Source organism: Nesoenas mayeri (assembly GCF_963082525.1).
Source record: "Nesoenas mayeri genome assembly, chromosome: 13".
In the NCBI taxonomy this organism is placed as follows: Eukaryota; Metazoa; Chordata; class Aves; order Columbiformes; family Columbidae; genus Nesoenas; species Nesoenas mayeri.
This window is the reverse complement of record NC_137550.1, coordinates 19476167-19504150: the sequence shown is the minus strand read 5'-3', so window position 1 is coordinate 19504150 and position 27984 is coordinate 19476167. Positions and strand designations below refer to the sequence as shown.

Here is a 27984-nt window from a genome sequence, read left to right as displayed (position 1 = left end):
CAGTGTATGGCTGGTTAAAAAGTGACCAATAATGACTAGAACAGAGATTTTCAGTATGGACAATTTTATAGCAGTTGATATTTAAATTGAGATCAGTTAAATTCCACCTCGTTCCTACTTGTTTGCAAATCGGCACGTTTAACTCCTTTACTACCCTTCAAAAAATCACTGTATTGAATCAAAAGGGTGTTGGTGGTTCTTTTATGAAACAAATCAGTATCTGCAGCAGCTGTAGCTCTGTCCCGGTGGCCACGTTGTCACCTCAGACCTGGCCGAGGGTCCCTGACCATCCCACTATGGAAGGTTTTTCCATACCCGCAATGGAAATTCGGCTGAATTGCTCACATTATAACATAGATCTTTTCTGCTTATACAAGAAAAGCTGTGGCCAAACCACTGGACAACCTGCATGTGACTTTCTAGTGGTGCTTTCGAAACAGCTGCTGGTGGGCCAGGAGTAGCAGAACTCGAGAGAGTAAGTCAGTACAATAAATCATTATTCATTAAATGTGAAACCGAGGGAATCGAGGTTGATATTTCAAGCAGGACCACGCGCCTGTCAGTACAAACAGGTTACACGCTGCTCTGCATGTCCTTCTATTAAAGTTATTTGAAAACCTGTGGCAATTGCAAAAGCCACCGTTCTTTAGGCTTAGCGGGTGAATACAAACGTAAACCCACTGCTATGGGGCTGGTTTTAAACAGGGAGAAAACAATCTTTCTTCTTCTTCTTCTTTTTTAAGATTAAACTTGCTAAATGATCTTAGCAATTAGACATCGGAGCTTTCCCAAGAGTGCTTTGAAGTTCCTCAGGAATATTTGATCCCTTTTAGAGCATTCGGCAAATAAAACTGTCGGTACCAAGGGCTCCGCACTCGTACTCGACACTGAGACGAGATGAGCTCGGTGCTCAAATACCGGGAGGTTGATTTAAAAAACAGGGAGACAAAAAACCCCAAGTAATAATGTTTTTAATTAAGGCGCAGTTTACTATCCAATTTCTCCCAAATTTAATACATCTATTGGAGAAGCCAAACGTGTAAAGGCACCATCGGATGTAGTTTTTTCTGATCGAAGTACCTTGGTTTACATTTGATCTGCTGTGGTTTGGTCTGTAATTAGATGATAATTTGTATCACAATTATGCAAAACAAACGGGGATTGGATAGCAAGATAGACCAGAACAAATAAGCACCCAGCACATTTGAAATGCATCCAGTATATACTATAAAATGATGCACATGTGTGGCTGGGGCCAGGAGGGACATGCTGTTCCAATAAAGCCGCAGAAAGGGAAAAGGCCGGTATCGGTTCCTACAAAAGTTTCAAATGCTCGTGTTTACAAATTTGTATTGCACATTAATATGTAAACACACCCGATTGGGAACAGATGACTCCGCAATATTTACGTGGCCTTTCTTCTTAGTTTTGTGTGTCTATTTGTCTCCTAGAACACGCAAAATATGCACTGATTCTTTTCAATCGTGGCTCAGAAAGCTAAATAAGAGGGACAGCATCTGAGGGCAGAATTGTAAGGTCACCGGCACCACGGCGGATCCCCAGCCCCGGGATGTATGTTGGTTACTGGGTGCAGGGACATGTGTCCCCCAATTCCAACGATGTTTAAAATGTGTGGTGTTATTTTTTATAAAGTAATTTTGAAAAGGAAAAGAAAAAGACACTTTCCTTGCAATGTGAATAAAAGCTTGGGACTTGTTAATCACTTTTTCTTTCACCTGTTGATTTGCAGTTTAGGATACAAGCTCCGGGCAGCCCTTTGTGTGCAAATCGCAGCCTCCAGCCCCGGGGATTTAAAGCTGGTGTCAGACAGCCCGGGTGCAGCAATCTGGGCTGTTGGGAATTAAACCGGCTGCAAGGACTTTTGCAGATGTTGGGAATTGCACTGCAAGCTGTTCATGCTTAACAGAGCTCTGGTCTCCCCGAGCTCACGTCGTTTCTGAGCTTTATCATTATTTATAAACCCATTTCTCCTCCGTGTCCCTTTGGTGAAGTTCGCAAGAAGGACCTACCCTCTGCTGCCATACATCAAACAATTTCCTCCCAGACTGCTGGTCCTAAAGCACCGAGTTTTAAGTTTATTGTAGCAATTAAGCATAAGAAGTAGTCCAGGTTTTGTGAAGGACCCCTCGAGCTTATAAATCAAATTACACAAACCAGCAAGTAACATTCAAGACTAGAGAGGAAAACACCAGCAATAAAGGGGGAACCTGCAGGAAGAGTCGTATTTGCTGTCTAAGGAGGCAGAGCCTGAACAAACCCAGAGATGAGGGCAGGGCTCAGGGTGGCTTCTAGCCCTCTAAAAGATATCTTAGATGCACTACAGAGATTCTAGATATTTTCCTCTTATTTTAAAAGCCTCACTCTTCCAGGTTTCCAGAGACTGTTTTCTTTGAGAAATTCACCTTTTTCCTTCTTGGCGCTGGCTCCAAATCTCATCTCGGAGCTGGGTCCTGGCTCCAACAATTTCCTCCGGGCCCTGCCCCGCAGCTGGGAGCACTTAGCAGCTCGTCCGCCCGCTGGGCTCACCTGCCCCAGCCCCACAGGTCCATCTGCTTCCAGTCAGCCTGCAAATAAAACCGGCAAGAAAAGAGAAATGGGCTTGTGCCATTACTTAGAGTGGCTCCTGCTGTTCCTCAGGTGATGCTCTGGATGCTGGTGCAGTGGAGAGAGCTGCTGCATCTCTTCAGTGTGGTTCTGAAAGCAGCAGAAATACCTTTTGTTTATTCAGGTTTGGGAAAAGATGCTCACTGCTGTTGCGCTCCCTAGAAAGGTTTCAAATAGGTGATGCTAAAAACCAGTTGGTGTTGCTGTGGGAAGGACGATGATACTTAAAAGGGGCTGATAAGAAAAGTGAGGATGGATTTTTCAGCAGGGCCTGTTGCGATAGCACAAGGGGTGATGGTTTTAAACTAAAGGAGGGAGATTCAGACATGAGGAAGGAATTGTTGCCCTGAGGGTGGTGAGAGCCTGGCCCAGGTACCCAGAGAGGTGGTGGATGAACCATCCCTGAGACATCCCAGGCCAGGCTGGACGGGGCTCTGAGCAACCTGAGCTGGTGCAGATGTCCCTGTCATGGCAGGGGGGGCACTGGGGAGCTGGGAAGGTCCCTCCAACCCAAACCATTCTGTGATTCTATGATATCTGTTTGCACAGTTGGATGCTGCCCTGGCTGTGCCCACATAACCCTATAACATCATCCTCCATCACAAATTACTTCAAATGCTTAGGAGATTCTGCCTTTGATGGGATGCTGAATGCACTGTTGAAAGAGCCCTGTATATTTAAGGCAGTTTGATAGGGTGGGATTGTTTCATGGGTGTCTTTGACAGCAGGAGAAATCTGAGTGATCCAGGAGGCTGGAGTGGTTTATCCTCAACTTGCTCCATGGTGCCATCTACACAGACCATCATCTTAAACCTAAACAATAATTGTTTATTTAAAAGGCATAAATCCAGATCAGAGCACAAGGAGGAAGAGCTGGCAGCTCAGAAAGCTCCTGCGCACCCCAAAACCACTTGGAGGCAAAACCTCCCTATCCCAAAAGCACCTTCAAGTGCGTCAGGTAAGAGCTGATCCTCTACCAGGGCTTGAGGTTCTGGGGGCTGGAACTGGGGGGTTTTCTCCCTGCATTGAGAGCATTTCACACGTCTTTCTCTATACAAATCTACTGGGGCTTTAAAAGCAGAAGCATGAGCAACAGACACCCCTCCCTGTGCACAACAAACAGATTCCATTTGGCTTTACACAAACATCTCCATTTCTTCATTTTTGCAGTGAATCATCATGTAGGACAGTGTTAATCATCTTGAAGTGGAGAAGTAATGATTCTTTACAAAAATTTATTATCAACCATTACTCTCCCATGGAGTAAAAATCCCGCTGGCTCTCCAGTGCAGGTACCACACGTCTCCATTTACCAGCAACACTTTGAGCTTCAGCCCTTTGCAGAATTCTTCTTTTATCTTAATTAAAAAGCCTTACTGTAAAATTAAATGAAGTTGATAAGCTATTTCCTGTATCATATTTCTTCTAACATTATCAATATTGCTAATAAAAATATAGATTGAAACAATATGTTGTCATGTCCAGGATATAAGCCAGATTCTGCTGCATCTCAAATAAATATGAATTTGGCCTTTGGTTTTCATAAAAGCAGGATAATAATGTCTCTATCCGGGCTATTCTAACGGATAACATCAGGTCTCTCTTCTTCTCAATACTACCAGAATTTAAGAATTTAGACTGGTAGAATAAATATAACTTTATTTCCTGGAGATTTTTGAGGTGAAACCAAATCAAAGTGAAGGCTCTAACTTCATTTCCGACTGAAATGAAACCAAACATTTCCAAAGCCTTTGTGTTTTGATGGTGTCGGACGTTGGAACCGCAGGTGAGAAGCTCTTGAGGATGTCATGGAGAGGATGGGGACAAGCTTGTCTGGATCTGGCCAGGTCCAGGTGCTCCATCCCTGTTGCTGTTCCTCCTTCCCACACTGACATCCCCGCTTTCTGAGATGGTTTTTGGTCAGAAGGGGTTTTGGGTGGTGTTTGAAAGCCACATGTGCCACATGGACCTTTCCCCTTTGACTGAAGACCCTGTAGAGAGTCAGGATTTCTTCAACAAGTGTGAAAGGTCCATGTGAGAATGCATCTGATCATATAGATGAGGTTCCCAGGGACATGGTTTAGTGCCAGTGCTGGGTTAATGTTTGGACTCGATGATCTTGAGGGTCTTTTCCAGCCAAAATGATTTGATGATTCCATTCTATGATCTGAGGAACACGGTTGCCAGGTCTGGCTGGTGGGACAGCCCCAGCACCCTGCTCCAAATGGAGCTTCCCAAATCACCCAAAGATCGCTTATTTTTAAATTGTTTTCATGTATCATTTGTGCAGCTGGAGCCATGGGCTGTAAAAACGAGGAATTTCACTGAGTAGGTCTCCTGGACACAGAACAGAGCGCAGGATGGAAATGAGATCCAGCTCTGCTTGAGCCTCAGTCTTTGGGAGGAGACGTCGGGTACCTCTGCAAGCGATCACGCATCGCACTGGCGGGGCAGGGATGCTCCTGCATCCCTGATGGTTCCCATCGCCAGACCCTGCTCTGGCTCCCGGTGGGAATATTGTCTCTAAAATGTGGAAGCTTCTGGGTCTCCTTGGGGACGGATCTGTCACCAGGCAAAGCCACGGGAAGTGGGGGGAACCAGGATGGTGTCCCCACAGCTGTCCCTGTGGGTTTGCTTTGCAGCAGGTGAGAACACAGAAGAGTGATTTACAGATAATTTGTCACTTTAAAAAGAAACCAAACAACCAAACCATCCCTGGGAGAGAGGAAAGCGTTTCCAGTGCTTTGTTTGCAGTAATCGGGCTTAGTCAGGTTTGATCTTGGCATTTCTGCCCTGACAGCCACGCTCACCCCAGCACCAGCCCCTGCGCTTTCATTCTGCTGTTTTCCTTCCAAAAGGACGCACCTGTGAGGAAGGCAACTTTCTGCAAGACATTCCTGATCTGGAGCGCATTAAACTGATAGTTTTGTTTTGTATTTTTGGTGATTTGCTCCAGTGATAACATAATAGCATGATATTTTGCCTGGGACTGATTAAAACGTTTCTTTTGATCAGCGCAGCAGATTGAAACAGTTGTTTATTACTGGACAAAGCTTTGAGACAAAGCAAAAAGGAAAGAAAAAGGCAGACAAAAGAAGGCGGCTCTGGGTGGCTGTTGGGGCTGCGATTCACCGGGGCAGCTCCTTCGTTTGGGGAACACTCGCCGTTCCAGCTGGAGCTGCGGTTTGGGAAGGACGATCCATCACGCTGATGGACAACGGCTGAAAACCCGGGCATTGGTTGTTAAAACTCCACGTGTACCGAATAGAACTCGTTTCTCCCTCTCAGGACGCGCCGATCCCCCCCGGTCATAACTGTAAGAAATTTCTATCACCAAATTGAATGCTTCCTCGAAAGGTGATCCTCCCGAGCTCCATCAATCACTGCACGCTTCAGAGCTACCGACATTTTAAAATGTAAGACAGGCATTAAAAACAACCTTATTTTTTTGCTTTATAAACTGAAGGCAGCTCCATATCATTACAAACCTACAACATTTGAACGCGAATGTGTTATTTTGGTTTAACTCCAGCTCCTATAAAGGCTTTCAAGGCTATACATTTTAATTGTATGAATACTTTTAATAAAATCCCCTATTTAACTGCTGGCAAGACTGTAAGGGAAAAAACCCAACAATATCTGGCTCTGTCTCTTTGACAGAATAATTCTTCAAGTTACATTTGCCACATTCCCGCAGCTGCTACCAATAACCCCGCTGTCTTTATTATTCCCCTCCGATATGAAATTAAAATGAACTGGAAATGTTTATGCCGCAAATGGCGTGCAACACATTAAATAGATAACGCCAGCGAAGGCTTCGCTTCAAACGGGGGTTTCTCCTCCCGCACAACCGCTCTGTAACTTAATCCCCTTTTCTTTCCCAGGCAGCGGAGGCTGCTGCTCCGAGAGCCTCCGCCGCACGTCGATATCTTCATTACAGAGGAATCGCTCCCATCTCGCTGTCCCCAGGTGCCACGGAGAGCGGGGCTTTGTTTCATGTGGTCGGCTGCAATTCCTGTGTTTGTAGCAGCGGATTCTTTGGCTTCATGGGACGTTTGGAGATAAATCTAGTTCGGGTTTTGTTTGCTTCCCCTTGGCTTTTCCCAGCAGCGTGTTTACAAGCTGCGTAGTAACTCCTCGGTTGTGGCTTTGGTATTGTTTTACTGCCTAAAAACTAAAGATTTTTTTCGAATTGCATTTAATTGTCTCAACCCAACGCACTTTTTGCTTGTTTGCAGGAATTGATAAATGGAGCCAAATCTAATTCTTGCAGGCTGTGAATTCGGGAGGGCTCCGTCCCCAGCACGTGCACCTGCCCCGTATTTTCTCTGCCCAGGGAGATGCTGGATCCACAAGGTGCTGGTGTGGCTGCAAACCCACCGGCAGGACACACGGACCCTCCGAGCACCGAGAGCTGCAATTCGGTAATTTATTTCATGTGTCCCTCCATGTCCCCGTGGCAAAGCCTGAGCACCGTGTTAGGGCATCAAAAGTGCTAAGAAATGGCATTAATTAATTGGGGTGTGAGTCCGAATGCGGTTTTGCCCCGTGCTCCCTGGGTGCCCATCTCGCTGTCCCGCTCCTGGGGTGCAGGTTTTGTTCTCTGATATTTTAAAGTTGTTATTGAAAAGCATTCTGGTGCCCTTGGCAGCATTTTGTGCCACGTGTGATGCACCGAGCGCTGTTTCCCCCTGAGACAATGGGAAAAAATCAATTCAGCATCTGATCTTGGACCAGGTCAGCCCTGCCCATCACTTTAGCTTCATAATAATGTCATTTCTTCATTAACAGCCTTTACTGGCATGACTAAATCCATCAGCCAATCCATGTTAATTCATTACTATTTATTATTTGTCAATTTAGTGCACTTTTGTCGGCAGCTCTTCCCCTGCTTCCCAGCATCCCGATCCCATTGTACCAACGCACCCATTTGCTGAACTACTGCAAAAAACTTATTATTAAGATACTGTTGTGCATTTATGGTATTGAAAGATAATTATCCACAGTGCCAGAAAAAGAAAGGATCTGTTAGTTGAGAGGGTTAAAGGAAGAGGAAGTTTTCTTTGGTTTTGAAATACAGGCTTGAAGTTAAAGTTCATTGATTTTAGCTTGCAGCATTGATTTTTAATAGAGGATTTTTACCTTCTGGGACATGGAAATCCAGAGATTAATATTTCTCTGATTTACGTGTTTTACTGCTATGGATTTTGAGGCATTTTGCAAGGAGAATGACAGCATGGAATGGGCAGCAGGTGAGGGCGAGGGCGGCTGGCGCCTCCCCCCCTGCGCTCCCCCACACTGCGGCAACTCCAGTTAAAACACGTCAAATCTATCCTAAAAACCAGCATCAAACCCGCAGAGCAGAGAAGGCCCTGGGGAGCCGAGCAGCCTCCTCACGCTCCGGAGCGGCCGGGACACCTGGCTGGGGAGCTCCAAAATCTGGAATTGAGATTGAAGGAGGAATTTTGCTGCGGCGAGGAGCTGCCATCTGGCCCCTTTGTTTTTCCAGTAAGCTGTAGACAGCGCTAACATCCAGCAATGAGATGCGGGTTATCACAGACCATTTGCCTTTTTCTTTTTTTTTTAATTGGTTTTGTTTGTTTAATCTCACGTTGTATTTTGCTTGAGCTCCTCGGGGAAATCCCTCCCCCCTCCTTCGTGTGTCCCCTTTTGTCCTGCTTTCTCTCCGTTTTGACGCCAAAGGGTTGGAGCAGAAGCTGGATCAGCTTCCTCCTCATCTTTCCGTGACTTTCCTTGCCACACGTGGCCAGGTGACAACCCCCATGTCCCGAGGTGACATTGCACCTCACACGTGCCACCCCACACCTCCAGTACCAGGTCAGCCCTGCCTGTCACTTCAGTTTCGCAATAATGTCATTTCTTCATTAACAGCCTCGACTGGCGTGACTAAATCCATCAACCAATCCATGTTAATTCATTACTATTTATTATTTGTCAATTTAGTGCACTTTTGTCGGCAGCTCTTTCCCCATTTCCCAGCATCCCGATCCCATTGTACCAATGCACCCATTTGCTGAACTACTGCAAAAAACTTATTATTAAGATACTGTTGTGCATTTATGGTATTGAAAGATAATTATCCACAGTGCCAGAAAAAAAAAGGATCTGTTAGTTGAGAGGGTCAAGCAAGAGGAACTTTTCTTTGGTTTCGAAATACAGGCTTGAAGTTTAAGTTCATTGATGTTTAGCGTACAGCGTTGATTTTTAATAGAGGATTAATACATTTTAATAGAGGATTAATACGTTTTAATAGAAGATTAATACGTTTTAATAGAAGATTAATACGTTTTCATAGAGGATTTTCTGATATTTCCAAGCTTTTGGCAGCATCGCTACGTGTCCCTCCAGAGAAACCCAACCACCTGTAGATAGCACCTATAGGACCAGAAAATGAGGTTTAAAGGAGCAGGCTGGAACTTGGGGGTGGTTTATTTTCCAGGCTGTTGTAAGCAGAGCGGGGTTCCCTTGGCACCCTCCGAATCGCAGCGTAAATGGCCAGGAAGGGGGCTGCGGTGCGAGCTGTCAGCAGCTCCCCGTGAGCTGACAGGGTCCGGCAAATGCTTTCCCCACCCTGACCCCGGCTGTCAATCAGCTCTTTTTTGGGGGGGAAAAAGCCCCTTCTCACCCTCCTCTCATCTTGGCGTGAGCAACCGCCAGCTCTAATCTTACCGAGCTGTCATTTAATGTGATTTGGGGGAGGAAGGAGCCGGGGAGGGACCCGTCACCCCCAAGATGCGGGCAGAGCAGAATTGGAGCTGATGGGTGGGGATTTCCACCGGCACAAATGGGAATAGAACTGGGAGCTTTCCAGGCCGTACCCGAAATAGCAGCCCAATTTCAATCTCAATTAGGGCTCGGTTAACCCAGAGGATCATTCAGGAGTCAGCTTCTAATATTTCCATTCAGGATAAAGAATAATATTCTGCTTCCCCCTCCGCACCCCAAGCGATTTTCATTTCATAGGGGCTAATCTTGACTTGGACATGTGTTTCGGTGAGATACTAGAGGATGTGAGTGTGCTAAAGAAAATACACAAAAACAGTTATGTAGAAATGCCTGAGATTTGCAGAGGAATCAGCTGAATAACGTGGCTCACTGTGACAAAATACTCCATTTATCAGAGTAAAATGTGATGATGACTTATCTCCAGTCTGCTGCACTCAGGAGAGCAGGAATCGCTTTCTTGTATTGGAGCAAAGATGCTTTTGGGTTTGCAATTGTCCCATTAAAGTCTCATCACCTGTGCTGCTCTGGGCCTGGTGGCATCTCTTCTGATTTTTAAAATATACCAGCAAAACTAATAGTAGACAATGATTTTATGTTCCTTGCAGAGACATCGGGGTCCTGGGATAGCAAATAGTTGGGTTTTGTATGTAAGCGGTGTTGCGAGCGCCTTGGTGGAGCTCTTGGGAAGATGTCCCGGCTGTTCCCAAGATCTTTGGCTTCATGAAAACCAAATACATAGAGATTTGCCGAACGTGCCTGTTCAACCCGCGCAGATGGACAGAGGAGAAAATAATACGTAAAAAATTGGGGGAAAAAATAAAAAAGAGTGTTTATTCTTCATTTTTGAAAATACTCCCTTTCTTAGGCTTCCAGTCAATATTCTGATCACTCTAATAATGAACTGCTTTACGAATGAACACTCTAAAACGGCTACCTGAAAAATGTTTTCCCTTTTAGAAGAGTCTTAATCTGTTCTCATTTTGATGAGCGAGGCAATTTGCTGTATGATTGAAATTAACATGGTTATTTAGCAATATCTTCATTGCTTGCGTGGTTTCCCCGGGAGCACTTTGAGGTGATGCTTAATGTTCAAATGGGTGAATCTGGCTGAACAGGTTGATCCCTTGGGTGAGAAGAGGGGGATGCGGGGGGTCCGAGCTCTGTATGTGCTTTTCCAACTGCAAAATCCTGATTTTCCAGCCCCTTTTTGGGTCTGGCATTGGAGATTCCTGGGGTAAAAAGGCACCTTTGGGGTTTCTGCCCCCCCATAGACCTCTGGCTCATCCCCCATGACGTTGCCCCTTCCCTGCACCACCGGCTCTTCCCCTTTGCTGTAGGAATTATTTCTTTGTTACTTAATCATCTGTAATTATCTCCTGGAGTAAATTCTGTTGGTGCATCAATTTTCAAACACAACAGTCGTTTTTATCAGTCATGTTTATTTAATTTTAGCTGATTAGCACAGAACCTAACAAGTGGCTTAGACTAACAGTGTGTCACTGCCCAAGTATTTTGTAGGTAACAAGAAGACATGGAATCGCGCACATGTTGCTTTGTCTGCATTAATCTATTTACATTGTAATTCTTCAACTGTTTTTAATGGCTGGTTCAGCTGGAAGCGATTAGTCGTCTAAATTAAAGCCACATTTCTCACTTGGTGCGCTGGGAAGGGTTTTTTTGCTGTTGTCTTTTCCTTGCTTTTTGTTTTCCAAATCAAGGCGGATACCGTTTGAAAGCGCATGAAATCGCATCATGGGGATGGATCCGGGTGTTCGGAGCTGCGTTCCCATATGTTTGTCTTGAAGCCAAATAACTCGGATGAGCCACAAAAGTGGTGCGTTTGGAGCGGAACAGGGCGGCGGGGCTGTCGGCACCGAGCCGTTTCTTGGGGAAAAACCTCAGGGCAGCTCCAAAGGGAGAAGAAGAAGGAAAGCAGGAGCGCAGAAAGCACTGAGACACAGCACAGCACTTCCCGGGCACTTCTGCATGGGCAGTAGCCACTTTTGTATAGATTAACAAATATGTCTGCGTTACTTACAATGTCATTTATCTAGAACCAGAGCGTAGATGCATGTTGGATCTCACCCTCTTTGATTTTTTTGTTTTCTGTGCTTTAAAGGGAAAAAATATCCTTGTGTTTGCAAAGCAGTGGTGAACCACATGGAACCACCTGGTCCTTCTCCAGGACGCACACCTGAGCGGCGCAATGGTCCTCACCCCATCATCTCGCCCCATCTCCCTGGCTGAGGATTTTCCAGGTTTGGCCCCAACACCGTGATCTTCTCACAATGCTACAGGAGATACCAGACATGACACGTCTCACAGGGGATGTTCAGCTCAGCTGTAGAGCCTCAGAAGCCACCCATAGCTGTGGGATACTGCAGTCAAACATCTGCCATGAGGTACGGACACTCCACAAAGTCACAGATGGTTTGGGTTGGAGGGGCCTTCCCAGTTCCCCAGTGCCCCCCTGCCATGAGCAGGGACATCTGCACCAGCTCAGGGTGCTCAGAGCCCCGTCCAGCCTGGCCTGGGATGTCTCCAGGGATGGTTCATCCACCCCCTCTCTGGGTACCTGGGCCAGGCTCTCACCACCCTCAGGGCCAACATTTCCTACCTCACGTCCAGCCTGAATCTCCCTCCTTTAGTTTAAACCCATCACCCCTTGTCCTGTCGCAAGAGGTCATGCTAAAAATCTCAAAAGCTAAAGTCCTTTTTGCTCCTTTTCCTTCCCAATTTCCACCCAACCCCAAACCCAGAGCCAGGAGCCCCAAGAGTTTTTCCACCTTCATCAGTTGGTCCCGACCCAAAAGTCCCTCAAATATTTGTGTGTATTGAATGATCCGGCCTGTCGCATCTGCACCTCATTACATGCTCCAGCTGAAGGGGGCGCGGAATCGGGTTGCGACGAGGCAAAGGTCAGAGGAACCTCCAGCGTTTTGCCATCGGTTGATTGTTCAGATAACAACCAGCCATCCAAAAGCCGGAGGGCTTCTCCGTGGCTACAGCCCGGACCCCATCACTGTAGCAAATGAAAAGGCGGCACTTAATTCTTCTTGGCTACCCACTACCTGAAAAATAATGAATAATGGTATTTCTTACAGGTTGGTGCATCGATGCAGAGCTGGTCCTTGGCAGTAGCTCTGCTGCATCTTGCTTTTAGTATACCGCCCAGCATCAATCAAGAGATTTAGAAGCATCCTGTATCAGTTCTGCAAGGCAGAGCTCTGGTGATTTACTGTCGGATTCTTTCAGCTCCTGTTCGCTCCTGTTTTCCTTGCCCGGGGAGCAGGGGTCAGCGGCGGCAGGAGATGTGCGCCTTCCCCTCCGCTCACATTTGCTGCTGTCATTCCGCTGCCCCCGCGGAGCCGCAGGATGTGTTCATGCTCACAGCCCGGGACGCTAATTGATTTTAGGGAGCCCATCCATCAGTTAAATTTAGGAGATCACCCACCAGGTTTGGCTGTTCACTGTCAAAGGTAATTCAATTAAAACTCCGGGAGTGTGACTAACCAGGCGATCGTAAATATGTTTAGCAGCTGTGTTGCTGCATCTTCTCCATCCTATTGTGTCTGTGAGCCAGCGCCGGCGTCGCATGTGACCCAGGCACATACCTTGGCTGATTAATGTACACATACTGCAGCAGGGCCAAAAATTAAGTCCAAATGCCTTCTTTGGTATGCAATGACATGCAAATGTCTGAATGTAATAGTTTCAGCAAAGAGAAAAAGCCTCAGAAGTGTTGAAAGGCAGCAGTGGCTACACGGGTTGAATTAAGTCCATGCGTCTATAGTTTTGGTATATATGTGTGTTTGGGGGTTTTTTTTATACCTTTCAAAAGAGCCAAATTTGGATTTTCAGATGCATCAATGGTTTGAGAGCTCCTCATTCCCATTCATAAATACCCAGTTTCCTCTTAGCCGTGTGAAAACCATCCGATGGGGCTTGATCCCCCGCCGGAGCTGTGTGTACAGCAGACAGACGCTGTGCTCTTACGGGGAGGTGTTTCTATGGGAAGGGAAGCCCAACAAGCCCGCCTTTGACTCTTCTCCTCACTGGCATCCGTCACTCCTACGCAGTTTGGTAGTAATTACACACATCATTAAGGATGCCGCTGTACACCAAGGGACAAAATGGTGCGTCTGCTCAATAGATTAAAGGAAAACGTTATCTGAAAAGCGCAGGTAAACAAGACACGCATCCCTCAACCTTTTGCCCTTGGGGAGCACGGTTCACCTCCCGCTAGAGCACAGATAAACCGCAGGCACTGCTGCTGAGTTTATATTATAAGTGAGATCCACATCTTTTATGAGCAGAAGGAGGAATAATTGTGTGACTCAGCGAGCAGTATCCTCAGGAAACATCCCGATTTCCCAAACATCAGCATAAAGCTTTACAAAGAGCTTGGGAATACCTGATCTGCTTAATACTCTACCCACAGTTGTAAAACTTCAACAAAAGCGTTACAGCTGAAAGAGAACCCAGGATACTCTATATTCGCTGCTTTAAACATGCTACACACGTGACAACCAGACTTTAAGTGTTAATCTTTACTGTATGGTGTATTTTTTTAAATACTCGGATGAAAAGCAGTGCCATTAAATGTAATAATTAGCACCAGCACATATTGATACTTCTGCTATCTACAAACAGAATTCTCTCTGCAGAAGGAGTTTTTATGTATAGAGACATCAAGTTCTTAAGCAGTGGCCAAATACTTAGAGCAACAGAACTGGATAAGCAATGACTTTGATATACAGTTGCTGCCAGGAATCCTTTTCTTGTTGCTTTTGAACCTCTCCCTTCTTCTGGCATTAATAAATTAAGGCACCTGCTATAGAAATCAGCAGAAATCTGGAAAATCATTATCACTTCCGTGCGGAAACGATGCCCATCACGAAAGAACAAATGGGATATGTAGCCCTAGAAAATAAATAAATCCATAAATAAAAAGGTTCTATTTGTCAAATGACTAGCGGAGAAGCGGATCTCGCTGCTCTGGGCTTTACCCACTTCCAGGGCACGGCCGTCAGTTCCAGCAGCCTCGTGGAGCCTGGAACTCATTGACAACACTCTGAGCGGGACTCGCTGCTTCTCATCGAGACTCCAACGTTGGGGTTCAGACCAGGACCTGAAGAACCACCAGAGACACAGTTCCAACATCAACCCACTTTGCAGCCAGAGACAAGGAAGAAAGTCCTGACTGTGATGAGAACAAAGCAAAATATCTTCTCTAGAGACGCGAGGATATTAAATTAACCTAAAAAAAAAAGCGAAAAAATGTGCATAAAGAGTGTCTTTAAATAAAGTTTTTAAATGTCTTACTATCCCTGACAGCTCGTTTTGACAGAAATTGATTGTAATAGAGAATTACCAAACAGATAGTAGGGAAATTAAATTAGCCTGATTATTATCTTGTCAGATACAAATACTTGTTGGCACATGACAGTTATTGCTTTAGACTTCAGCAAAAAAGGACGGTTTCACTCAGATTGCACAAGTTTAGAATAATCCTAAGCAACACACACAGGTCACCGCAACAGCAACGCAGCTTTTAGGTGAGAAATATGTGACTCTTTAGTACTTTCACCTTCTGAAATCACCCTTGTCTGGGTAAAAGCTTGAGCTTTGTTCACACTAAATGCAAAGCACTATACAGACAGAATCCTGAAATGAAGGCGAAGACTTCATGAAATCAAATCTCCATGTAGGCCACAGTTCTAATAAGAAATTTTCTATTCAAACCCATTTTCCGTCAGCGCACAGTGTGCTTCCTTCTAGACCAAAGAGAACCATCACAGGAAAAACAAACCAAAACCAACACCACAGCAGCCAGAGAAACCCCAGAGGACTTCAATAAAAATGAAACCATTCTAAGCAGCAAGCCACTCGCTATCGCACTCCTACCAGTAGATCTCCACGTCCCAGATTAATGGCTAGAGGCAGCAAACGGACATTTAGATGGACGTTTAGTGAAGGTGGTGAGATGTCGACACGAATGAGCCGCAGCGGGTTTCCAAGTTGTATTTTGTGCAAAAAAAAAGCAGCTTTTAGGCAAGAATTAAAGCCCCGCTTTGGGCACGTCCTGTCAGAGATGAAGGTTCCACCACAGACGGTTCCTTAAACCAGCTCATTAAGAACCTGCAAAAGTCCTCTTGAAGAGTTCAAAAACATACTAATTTATGTAGGACCTACTCAAAAACAAAGCTCGAGGCTCCCCCTGCTGGTTCCAACAGCAATGGGACGGGAAAAAGAACTAGAAGTGGGAGGTGTTTGGCTCCAAGGGAGACAAGACAAACTCCTCCCCATCGCCTGCCAGGTTTCCATGGGACACCTTGTTAACTATGGGAAGGGCAGAAAACCCTCTCAGATGTTTAAGCACAAGGGATACGTTCCATACCACCCATACAATTTTAAATAAATGGATGTTATGTTGTTAACCTCACTTACCCCCAAACTCCTGCCCCAAATCTTTCTCAGTAGTTCCCCCTTCGCTTTCTTATTTTGTCTCCATAAAGATTTTGTTTTCTGATTATCCTCTCCCAGGAAAATACCAAAGACGTGCTTGTCCATCCCTGTACCGCGCCCCAACAAACAGCCGTGTACCCCAGCTGAAATCAGTCCTCTGCACAATTTTATTTACCACTTGCAGTTATATTTACAAATCATCCCAAACAAGTAAAGCAGTTTTCAAAATCAACTCGACCAGAGCTACAAAAATTATTCTCTTTTCTATACGTCACCAGCTTCAGTTTATTTCTATACACAGGTGCTGTCTATATTCAACAAAATGTCGCTGTTTTTTGGCTCTGAAGATCTCCACAAAGGCAACTTGATCATTTCATCCCATTGCAATCAAAGAAGCTGAAGTTCTTGCTCTTGCCTTCCTTCCCTCTCCTTTCATCTGAAGCTCTTCATGGCTTTCAGTTTTGGAATTAAAATGAATAAAGATTAACGCTTCCATTCGCCAGCAGTTTTACTAACCAAGAGATAAAAAAAACATGGAGCAAAACCATCTTGCAACATTTCAAGCAACGTTTCACATCCGATGTGTCTGCTCCTAAGCAGAAATATTGAAATACTATCTGGTAATAAGGTTACATAAAAGCAAACACAATTTATTTAACATGAAATGGACTTCTGCAAGCACAGACGGGCAAGTGACAAGAGAAACGAGTTACCATGCAGTGAGGAGCCAGAGCTGAGCTGCAAACAGCAAACAGCTGGAGAGCCTGGATGGGGAAGGACACGAAACTCAACTCTTGCTCCAAGAGCAACTTCCAGTTATAAGCATTTCCTAAAGACTTGAGAAAAATATATACATTCCAAATGTAATTGCTGCAATGTTCTGAACTCACAGACACCAATGCTTCCAAAGAGAAAAGAAACTGTTTCCCCGGGATCTCTGTGCACAGGAGCAGCCGGCACCAAATCCTGGTTCTGGGAGTGAAGTCGGGAGGGGGAAAATGCAACGTTTCAAAGGCGTATTTCTCCCCAAGCCCACCTGGCTCTTTACACCATAGTTCCGCAGAGGTGACATTATTATGGCAGTCGAGCCTTTATGTTTGTTTGTTAAACCCTTTGAAAAGAGACCAATCTGTTCTGGTAGCAGAGTTAGCAAACCTGGGATGAGATCAACCCACAGAACGGGCTGTGTGTAGCCAGGAAGATAACGAAGCTTATTTAACATTTCCCTTGCAGTAATCAGTCTCATCTCCCTTTATTTTTAAAGGCCCCCAGAGGGCCAAGGCTCACGGCAAAGCAACATACTCCAAAAGTCAAACCTACAGATCCCAGAATTGCTGCCCATCCCCTCCAATAGTTTGGGAATGCGCAGGAATGGCCTAAAAGCACAATAATCAACATTAAAACGGGCCAGCTGAAGTCACCTGATGTCAAACACTGAACACCCCGGGAGCTCACGGTACAAGCCCATCGCCAAACAACCGCACAGTAAACTCGGATGGGGATTTATGATGTGACAGTAACTTTCCAATCCAATCATCAGATATGAAGTAACCGAATATATATTAAAAAAAAAAATACAGTAAGTTCCATAAGGCAAAGGCACAAACACGCGCGGCTACCACGGCTGCGGGTAACCTGCTTGCATAGATTTACCATTAATGTTGTTATACTGTTCAGAAGGAGCTAGGGGAAAAAGTAGCATATAGCCTTTCCTAAGAGGCTTTATTAATGATCTGAAAGGATTGTACCGAGACTACAGACATGAGTACAAGGTTTTTAAACACCTCCCAATTCCTCCTGTTTACAGGAGGAACATTCACGATGTTTAAAGGAAAGCTCCTTCAAAAAAATCAATGTATACCAGTGAAAGGACCACATTTCAAACAAATCATTTTGGTTTAGGCTGCCGGTGTGAGATGCACAATTCCACAACTTTTTCAGTTGTTTTGTCTATCCTATTTTCCATATCTTATCTTTACAGTAGCCTTGAACACACCATGTAACACCCTGCTAAACCTTCCAAGTGATTTGAATAACACAGAGAACAGTTTGACACTGCCCTGAAGGGTGTTTTCACTCTTGCATGTTTTCACTGCAAAAATCCTGCTTGACTAAGAAAGCATTTTTTTTGTCTTAAATATTTCCTCAACACCAGCAAATTAAGAACTCAGCCTAATGCTTCACACCTTCCCTCATCCCTATGAAGATGAAACAAACCAAAAAAAGCCCAGAAATTCAAAGCGAGACTTTTACCACCACCGCTCATCCCAACACATCACAAGCAGCCTCAGCTACAATTTCTACAATAATTTATTTGCTTCACACCTGCACCCAGAGTTGGAAGCTGCTGAAATACAAAGGGGTTCAAGAGATCACTAAAAACAACTTGCTTCTCCATACGGCTGGAATATTGCAAATCATTTACAAAACATTTTTTGGGGAGATCTGAGCCTGAGGAAAACTACCAAAGTCTTTTTCATATATGGAAGAACACTGACATGTAGAATACAATCACAAGACTCATCCTAATGTATAAAAAATGAGCAGATTAAAAGCAAAGACAGAGGAAGGAACAGAGAAAAGGGGCTTCAGTTACTTCACATGAGGCTGCTCAGCTTGAATCTGTAAGAAGCGGGTAGTGTGAGTTCTGCGTTCACAGGAACTCGCTGTTTCGTCGGCAGAGCAGAGGTGTGAGTGGAGAACTGGCTGCACCCCAGGACACTGAGAAGGGAAAAGCAGAGAAGCCGCAGCACTTGGCATTAACATTAGCAAGCGAGCTGCAGCATCCAACACAACCGACAGACACTTAAAAACAGATTTTATTCCTCTTGTACTGAAGTGATGACACCGTGTAAGTTCTCAATCATGTGCGAACAGCTTTTGGTAACTCCTTTTCTAACTTAACAACTCATTTCAGTACAATTACCCTGGCTTTAAAAGACTAAAAATCCCAGACTGAAGTCCACCGATTTGTTTTAACAAGTGTACTTTCCATGAAGTCCACACTGTTGCATGTTCCAGGAGCTTGGCTGTGTAGGAAAGTTGTCTACAACAATCATCTGAACTGAATACATCAGTTCTCCAACCACAAACAGTCCTCAAAATTTAAAAAACAAAAATCACTTCATAATTTAAAATATATATCGATGACACTCTGCTTTTTTTTTAGCTAGAATGTACCAACATCACTAACTGACTTAGAATATCAACTTGATTTTGTGAAAAAAGCTTGCAAAAAATATATCAACTTCAAAATGTACAGAAAAGGACATTAGAGAGCTGATATTTTGGGTTAATGTATTTAGAAAGAGCAGCGAGCTAGGAGTGAAATACCCTATATTACAAATATTCAACCACCCGGGTCATACCGGAGCCACCTTTCTAGTGTAGTGAAGGGTTAGGTACAGAAAGGGTATTTTTTGAAAGCACATCCAAAGAACCGCAGCTTCGTTCCACTTAAACTTGATCACGCAGGCGGGCCAGTCTCTGCGACAGCTCATCCTGCAGAATTGAGAGACAGAGACACCAGCTATCAGTAGCATCAGAATTATTCTTTGCAAAGTTCTGGGATGGTCAAGCAATTTCAGGTCCATATGATCTGAAATTACCTTAACGAGATTTGCTTAAGACCAGACCAGAGGTCTGTACAACTGTGTTACCTCCAGCAGCAGATACCTAGGAAGGAGTTTTCGAAAGCAGCGAGTACAGACAGTTTCATTTGGTCTCGTCTTTTTTGGTGGGGTTTTTTTGGTTGGTTTTATTTGTATTTATTCTGTGGGGGATTTTGGAGGGTTTGTTTGGGGAGTTTTGTGGATTTTTTGTTTAGCTGTTGGGTTTTTATGTATCACCTTTTAGAGGGTCCAAGGTGAAACAGAACTTTCAAAGAATGTGGAATAGTCGGGGCTTCCCAAAGATCGGTCGGTTAAGATGAGGCTCCCTAAAGCCTCCTCTACAAAGACAGGATGACAAAAATAAACTGTCCTCTTTCCATTCCCTCAAATATATTCCCCTAGAATGGGAAAAGCAACTCGGCAGAAGATCTGTGCAACCTGGACGTCAATTCTCCTGTCACGCCCATTTCAATTAAATGGAACATTTACCTGCTCTGCTGAGGCAACGCTTGTACCAACAGAACCCGTCTGTCCTTGAGGTAGTTCCATGTTCAGATCAAGACTAACAGGAGAAAACAAAACCAAAAAACCCAAGTCAGGCGTACGTGGCTAAAGGAATCAGCACAATAACCGACAAGCAGAGGAATATTGAGATAGCATGAGGCCATCAGCATCCCATGGACGCTGTACTCCAGCTAATTAGACAACTTGATCAGTAAATTTGACTCATTACCAAGACAACAAGTCATACATTATAAATAACAACAGCTACATAAATTCAGCTTAATCAGGACTGAGCAAGATTCCTGTTTAGCAGATGTATACCAGACATGGCACATGCACAAACACAAAGTTCACTCAGAAAAAGTTTCACTAAAAAGACTGTCCAAAGTATTTCTCCTCAAGCCAACTTACATGGCACCAAAAAGGCAAGGAAAATTCTCTGAAATAATTCAGCATATCCCTAAAGGCTTAAATATGTCATGACAACTCGTTTGGCTACATCTAGTTGTAAGAGCAGAACTATAGGAAGTTTTAATGTGGTAAGGGGGGAAAAGAGAGGAAAAGCGTGGAGAAGCATGGCAAGGATTGCTAACGCCACAGCAAATCCAAGTCAATAATAAAACGCTATCCTGCCATGACAAGTGACACATGATTTTAGGCTTTTGCACAACCAGCCCTGCACCCTGATATCCACAGCAGCTTTGAGTGAAAAAATGAAACACTGGCAATTAAAGTATTGTGAGAATGTTGCCCAGAGGTGAAAGGAAAATGCTGATTCTTCTCTGCTTCCAAGAGACAAACACATATAAAACAGGGGTATGTGATCTTCAAGGTAACCAGGAAGGGTTGTTGGAACCAAGATTTATTCAATAGTCACTCAAAATATCACCTACCCTGCTTCATCTGCCATTTCCTGCAGAAGCATGTCCACTTGGTTCTAGGGTAAAGAGAAGAAAACTGATTACTGCATTTTGTAATTTCTGACAAGCTCTTCTCTTAAATCTTGAGAGAACAGAAATTATTTTAACAAAACTGATTCAAAGCTACATGTCTATCAGAGAACATTTTTGTGCTTTACCACCAGAGGGCCCTGTGTGAACTCAGAAGTAGAGGTTAAATTCCCATTAATCGAACTCCAGCTCCTAAAATAATGCCTCTAAAGAATTGAACTGATCTGCAAAAGACCAAACACACACTGGAATATTTGAAGTGTTATCAACTGCTGATTATTAGTTACTAAAACACTGTTTTGCTCAAAGAAAAAAAGCCCATCTACAGTAGATTTAATTTTTTGATTTGGTTTTAGGTTTCTGTCATTTACAAAGCTCTAAATCCAGTAAATTTCTCTCTGAGAAAACATCTATTGGAACAGTACATTTAGCCCCTTGTGGAACAGCACAAGAAGAGAATCAGACATTTCCATGCAGTTCAGACACATAATGTAAGATCATTGCTTCAAAAAAAATATTATTCTTACTTGTGGCGTTGTTAGTGTCGTAGTGTTGCTCATCGTGTCTTCCATCTGTTGTGTCTGAACATCTAGTGTTTCAAACTGGTGCTCAAATCTATCCATTAGTGCAGATATCTGTTGAAAATATGAATGAAATCAATGATCTGGAGATAACAGAACTGGCAAAAATAGAATGAAGGCTGTGAGAAGCTTCTGGAAATGAGAGCTCGTCCCCCTTTGAAGCTGATGGAACTTTTGAAGCAGGTTGGTCAGGGCTCTGCCCAGGCAGGTTCTGAGCATCCCCAGTTGCGAGGAATTCATAACCACACTGGGGAACCCATTCCAGGATCTACCAACCTCACTGCAAAACCTTTTCTTTTGGTTGGAATTTCCCTTTGTAAAACACATGTCCATTCCCTTTCTGCTTTTGATGCACACCTCCAAGAACAACAAGTTTCCATTTACCTTTTCTAGGTTCATGCTCTTCAGTGTGGCATCCATAGACTTAACTACCCCTGCCATCGACTTCGTTACCTGGAACGAGGTAAAGGAAATTATTACAAAGCAACTAAAACGAACAGTTTCTTACCAAGCTCTCTGATCTCTATGGGCAGTATCAAAAAGTAGGGCACACCCCACTGCCATCTAAAACGCCACTGCTTTTTTATAGCTCCCACCATTTAAAATTCTATACATTAACCAGTTGAAATACACGTTCTGAGCTTAAACTCACTAAAAACTGAGGTGCAGGTGGCATTACCCTGTGTAGACCTGTCAAATGTGAAGGGATATATTTGGTATCCAGATCACACGGCAGAATAAGCTCTCTGGCTGAAGAGCTAAAAAAAACTCTGGAATCACACATCCTACATCTTGACTTAATGTTTTTGGAAGTGGAGCAATATCTTTGCAAAATAATCTTAAGTGTAACCAGTAAAACACAGAGGAACAAGAATAGCAACAGCTCAGAGGAGTTACCACCTCCAAAACACAGCAGACAGCAATCTATTTCTAAAAAGCCACTGCCAGGGGGATTCCAGCTCTTTATTTACTATTGGCCACATCTGAAACCAAAACTGAAACTTTCCAGCTCATTACAGACAGAATTAAGTCACTTCTAAGAGGATCAGAGGTCTCATTCTTGCACGAGATTTGTGAAAGCAGACTCACTTTGCCCATGGTCACCGCGGTCTGAACTCTGGCTGCAACAGCGTCCACCCTGGCGCTCATGCGCAGGAAATTGATGGCTTGGTTCTTCTGGCGGATGGCATTTTCCGCGTGTATTCGTGCGACTTCCATGTTACCCTTCTGAATTGCCTGTTGGAAAAAAAGATAAAGAAGAAAGAGCATTTTAACCGTCCTTTCTCTTGTAAACATGGTATCTGAATAGCCTGTTGCATTATAAGCATCAATTCATCACAGTATCTTCCCTATTAGAAGAGAAAATAAAGCCTGCTCTCCTCCCCCAATATTTCTCCAACTTTTTCGAGATGTGAACCCTGACTTGTTTCCCAGGAAGGTCCCAAGCACGCACTTCAGGTAGAAGTTTTTACAGAGCTACAGAAACATAATTTTCTCGTTTCTAAAAACATTTTCAGCATAAAGACTCAAAACCAGATACAATTGGTATGGTTGTATTTCATGGACAAAAATACAGTCAAATCAATTTAGTCCCTCCTTTGACTATTTCAAGGACTCAAAAACTACTTTGAAGTTTCTCTTCATAAGTCTTTTTAACACCAGATGATAGACATAGAGAGTAAGTATTTTAAACTTTGAGAACAAGTCTCTAACAATACACATACAAGACAATTTTCTCAGACAGCAAATGCCACAAGCTGTACAAAAAGATTCACAAGAATACTCACATTTATTAAGAAGTGTGGGAAGATTTATAATCATACATTTTAAATCACAAGCATCTATCACAACATTGCTAGCATGCATACGAGGAACATGGTAAAAACACAGGATATTTTCCTGCTGTAATATGTAAAGACCAGATCTAAAGAGCTTGTTCCAGCCCCACCGCTTACCTTCTTAATTTTAGCTTTCTCAGCCTTTTCTTCTTTGTCACATTTTTTTGAGTTCCTATTGAGCTCCTTGGCAGCAAACTTCAAATTAAACAGGTGTTCTGCAGCTTAAGTTAAGGGTCCAAGAACAGGATCAATCCTTACATTGTAGTATTTTTGCCCTCCTGTTTAAAGCGCTATCAAACCTGGCACATATTGTGTTTCCCCGTCAGTGATATTATGATAAAACTTGGAAAATGTTATTTAAGTAAGCCCTTGAAATTCACACAATGAGACCTACCAAGCTACTTCACACTTACAACGCCACTGGGTTCTAAAATGTGAGGCCATGAAAAGTAAGTTCGGATCCCAAACCGGCTCCATTTAACACCAAAGCTATTTCAGACTGATAAATACCACAAACCGAAGCTCCCCAAGAGGAAAGTCTGACTCTGCCAAATACTTTCACTCACACACCCAGAATGTTTAACTCTCCGTGAAATGCCAGCGCGGTTTACTGGCCTGCTCGGAATTGCTCAGCCAAGAAAAGAAACCAAAAGAAAGAACAGAACTGCTATTGAAAGAGAATAAAGTATGTGCTCTAAATACAAGAATTAAAACCCCCATACTATTAAAATACTGCCGATTAAAGCTTCCAAATATTAGTCCTTCTCAAACAAAATGGCAGTACAAAGCTTCGTAAGTTTCTTTCATGCCATCTTTTGATATCCCATGAGGAAGATGCAGCAATTAATAAGATATTTAACAGTTAAGTGGAAGCATATAAAGCTAAACACTGTGAGGTACTTGAGCTTTCTTTAATACTTCAAGTACACAAATTATTCCAGAACTGTCTGTCTCTCCTTTGAAGTCCAGCCATGATCTTAAGACCTCTGACAGCGACCTGAAGATATTCAGAAGTTTATGGATATATTTGTTATCCTATCCTGTAAATGTTACATAGCAGGTTACAAGGAGGTAACAGTTTTGCCTGTACATCCAGGTTACCCATCAAGGTGGCTACCAGTAACAATAAAAGTGCTGCTTATATTTATATTTCTTTGCTTTAAAACCTAGGCGAGCATCCCTTTCAGCAGCAATAAGTGTATCGCACTGATCCACAAGAAAACACCTTCAGGTTGCTCATTCAAGTGCACTTGAGCTCAGAGACCAGAGGAACCACATAAAGCGCAACATCACCTATTGACAGCGCTGGCGCTGAACCGGCACTGCAGAGCAGTTTGTTTTGAAATCACTTCCTCAGTTACTCACTCGGGGCACGTACCTTTGACATTACGACAGCTCAGGGCTCTCCCGTCCCATGACGAACACACACTCGCTCCTCCCTCAAAGCGTCTTTTTACATGTCCCACAACCCAAGTGCAGCTGAACTTCACCATGAGTCACCGTCACCCGCCCCAGTGCTCCCAACAACCACCAGTGCTGGATCAACCACACCAACACCCATCATCTTTATGTTTGGATTTGGGTTTTTTTGCTTCTGTTTTATACAGCAAGAACTCTAGATTTTCCTATAGGGCCTTCCCTGCACACAATGCGTTCTCAACACCAGGGCGGTCAGTGGGGTTTGTCCCAGCGAGTTTGGGGGTCCAGGTGGCTGCCAACATCATTCCAGTCTATACACAGCACATGATACACAGCACATCATCTGTCCCTGGGCGCTATTCCACACTGTAAATCGCATCTTCTGCCTCGGGCTGTCCCTCCATGAAGCCCCGGGAGCGCTGACACGGCCCTCGCCCCCAGCTCAGCCTGGCTGATCTCGCCTTGCAAAGAGAAGCCGAACCTCGCGTTCCTCCCCGCCTGCTCCCCCCACGCAGCTCCCGCCGGTGCCACCCGAACCCTCCGGGAAAGGCCTCGGCGGGGCCGCCCCACTCCCCGCGCCGGGAGGAACGGGACCCGCTTCCTCCTCCCCCCGCACCCCGGCCGCTGCCGGGCAGGCCCCGCACGCCGCCCCCACCGCAGCCACCGGCCCCGAGAGCGCCGGCTCGCAGCTCGGCCCGGCCCCACGGCCTCACCCCCAGACCACGGCCCCCACTCCCGGTACCGGAGACCGAGGGCGACACCACGTCGCCCCCAGCACAGCCGAGCCCCGAGGATACTCTCCATGTTGGACATGGCGGCGCTCCGGCCAGGCGGGGGAAGCGGAGCAGAGGGGGCTCGAACAGCGGGCTCCCCTGGGCCCCTCTCCCTCAGCGCTGTCGCGGCTCCGGCTTCCGGTTCCCCGCTGCCCCGCCCCGTTACGTACGGGCGTGCCGGGGCGTGGCGCGCGTGCGCGGGGCGTCTCGTCAGGCGCGGCGGCTGCGGCTGTGGGGAGAGACGCGTTGGGAACACTAAATGTTCCCTTTTTGAATATTTGATGGGCACAGTGTTTATCTAGAGCAATTGTAGGAACTTAAGTGATCTATTATCACACTTCGGAGACAGGCCGAGCAGCCGTTGGGGGTAAAATGCAAAGAATAACAGCAACTTTTGGAGGGGAGATACTGAATAGAAGAAGTTCTGGATGGGAAATCAAGAAATCAAATATAACTTCAAACAGCTGACGTGTACATCTGCACGGTAGTTGCACGAAATGTAATATTAACATACTGTAACACTTTTTTGGTGGTAACAAATGTTAAACTTGAGAAGCAAATACAATTCTCAAGTGTTGCAAACCTCAAATACCTGTTTCTGTGCCTTGTCTTCCAACAGCAAAAGAAACCAGTGGAATTACTTTCCAAGGGAAGCAGAGCGTTGTTCCATGAAGCTAATCAAGTGAACTATAAACCCCACGCAATATTTCTATAAATTTCATGTCTTTCTGCTGAATTGTGTCCTACCTGCAGCTTTGGGCTGGTTGGGGATGGCGCCGTCTCTGCTCTTCCCCTTCAAGGTTAAACTACAACTTGACAAAGTTACAGAATTTTAATACATTGAGAAAAAGAGAAATAACCTGAAAAAAAAAATGCTGATCTAACACCCACTGGCGTTATTGGAACTCTGATTTGCAGTTTGTGTGTTCGCAGGACCAAGGTTAATATTCCGAAGAGCAGAAACCTTAAGCTCCTCCAGAGCACTGCGGATGAGCATATAGTATACGCAATTTATGGCAATCAAACAGTATTTGTATCATATTTATCAAATTATTGAAAACTTGTGCAGTTTATTGCCCGTTTTTCAGCCTACCTCGGTGTTAGATACCCCTCTGGGCATGCAGCGTTTCTCTCCAGGTCACTCGGAACACAAAGATCTCAGGTGAGTTGTGTTCACCATTGAATCGCTGGGGTTGACATTTTACGAGCTCATGACAGTTTCCTTTAATAAGTGGTAATTCCTCCAGCAAGTTCAATTATTTCCTTGAGTCACCTGCTGAGTCACTCTGATACTTCAGATGCAGATATTTTCCAGATGTTGTATCTTTCAGACAGAAGTTTTTAAATCAAGTGCTGTGCTGTCTTACTAAAAGATCAAGAGTCTGAACCAATAATTTGGAAGAAAAATAAGTTCTCTCTCATTTATTGTATCAGATGTTAACAACAGCGTATCTTTATGCACAAAGACCCACCCAAAAGCCACCTCTCCAAAAAAAGAAAGAACACAACGACAGCAGCATTCGTCATATCTAATAAACTGTTCAACACCTTGAAAAGAGAAAAAATAAGATCTTCTGCCTTTGAATTTATCGTGAGATAGAACATAATTGTATTATAGGAACAGAACTTCTAAAAATAAAATTCACAAACATATCATTAGCTGAAGGGCTTTTTTCACCCTTCAAATCCCTTTAAGAGAAAGTTTTTCTGATTGCCTCAAGCTTTTCACGAAATAAGTATTTTTTTACAGGATGAGGTGAAATGAATACTTTTAGTAAAATGTTGTCCATCCTAGTTAGATACAAAATAGAGTTTTAAGATGTTAATTTTTTTCATTGCCTTTTATTTATTTAGATCAATAGGGCTGGAGTCTCATCTGCTGGTGTTCCAAACAGCGTGTCAGCTGTTTACAGCAACCGAGGAGCTGGGCTCTCATCTTTTATGACACAAAAAAACCTCTTGAGTCAATCATTATTAACTTGCAGCTAACTATAAAGGAAACATCCGTGTTTGTTGCTGTCGCAGCGGAACACTGGGGCAGGGAATAATCCGTCCGGTGCTGTTCCCAGAAGCAGAGCTGCCGGTGCTCCCGTGACTCTCATCTCATCTGGCAATGGCAAATGGGGAAAAAAATCAACTATTTGGTGATGGCAAGTGATCCAGTCTTGACATCCCACGTCTGAGAAGTGTCATGAGCTTAATTTCTGATAACACTTGTCTTGTTCAAAACTGACAGCTCCTCACTCTGGAAGCTGAAAGTGTTGTTATTCATACCAAACATGTTCTGCTCCCTGAGTTCAAACCCAAACTTTTTCATGGCCAGACTTCACTTGTTAAGTGTAACAATGGCTCTCAGATTAAATGCACCGTATTTTAGAGGAGTGTAGCCTACAGTTAGACTTAGGCCAAGATGTTTTTAAGACCTGGCCTTCACGGAGCACATTAGGTTTCATCCATCATTTAATTTA

The 27984-nt window shown here is 44.3% G+C and overlaps 1 protein-coding gene across 1 annotated transcript; it reads right to left on the bottom strand.

Annotated features, from left to right (window-relative positions):
* Positions 1-15721: 15721 nt before the first annotated feature.
* CHMP1B (charged multivesicular body protein 1B) lies at positions 15722-25666 on the bottom strand. Its single transcript, XM_080352854.1, has 8 exons — positions 25541-25666; positions 23442-23539; positions 22576-22722; positions 21871-21939; positions 21433-21540; positions 20849-20892; positions 19941-20013; positions 15722-19341 (listed from the first exon to the last, which is right to left on the bottom strand). The coding sequence occupies exons 1-8, from the start codon at positions 25554-25556 to the stop codon at positions 19297-19299; spliced, it is 600 nt and encodes a 199-aa protein (XP_080208980.1). The 5' UTR covers positions 25557-25666; the 3' UTR covers positions 15722-19296.
* Between the last annotated feature and the right edge of the window lie 2318 nt (positions 25667-27984).

Coding starts and splice junctions, on each gene's coding strand:
- CHMP1B (XM_080352854.1), bottom strand. Junction 21,541..21,870: donor AGAGCATGAACCTAGAAAAG/GTAAATGGAAAC, acceptor TATTTTCAACAG/ATATCTGCACTAATGGATAG. Junction 20,893..21,432: donor CGACACTAACAACGCCACAA/GTAAGAATAATA, acceptor TCTTTACCCTAG/AACCAAGTGGACATGCTTCT.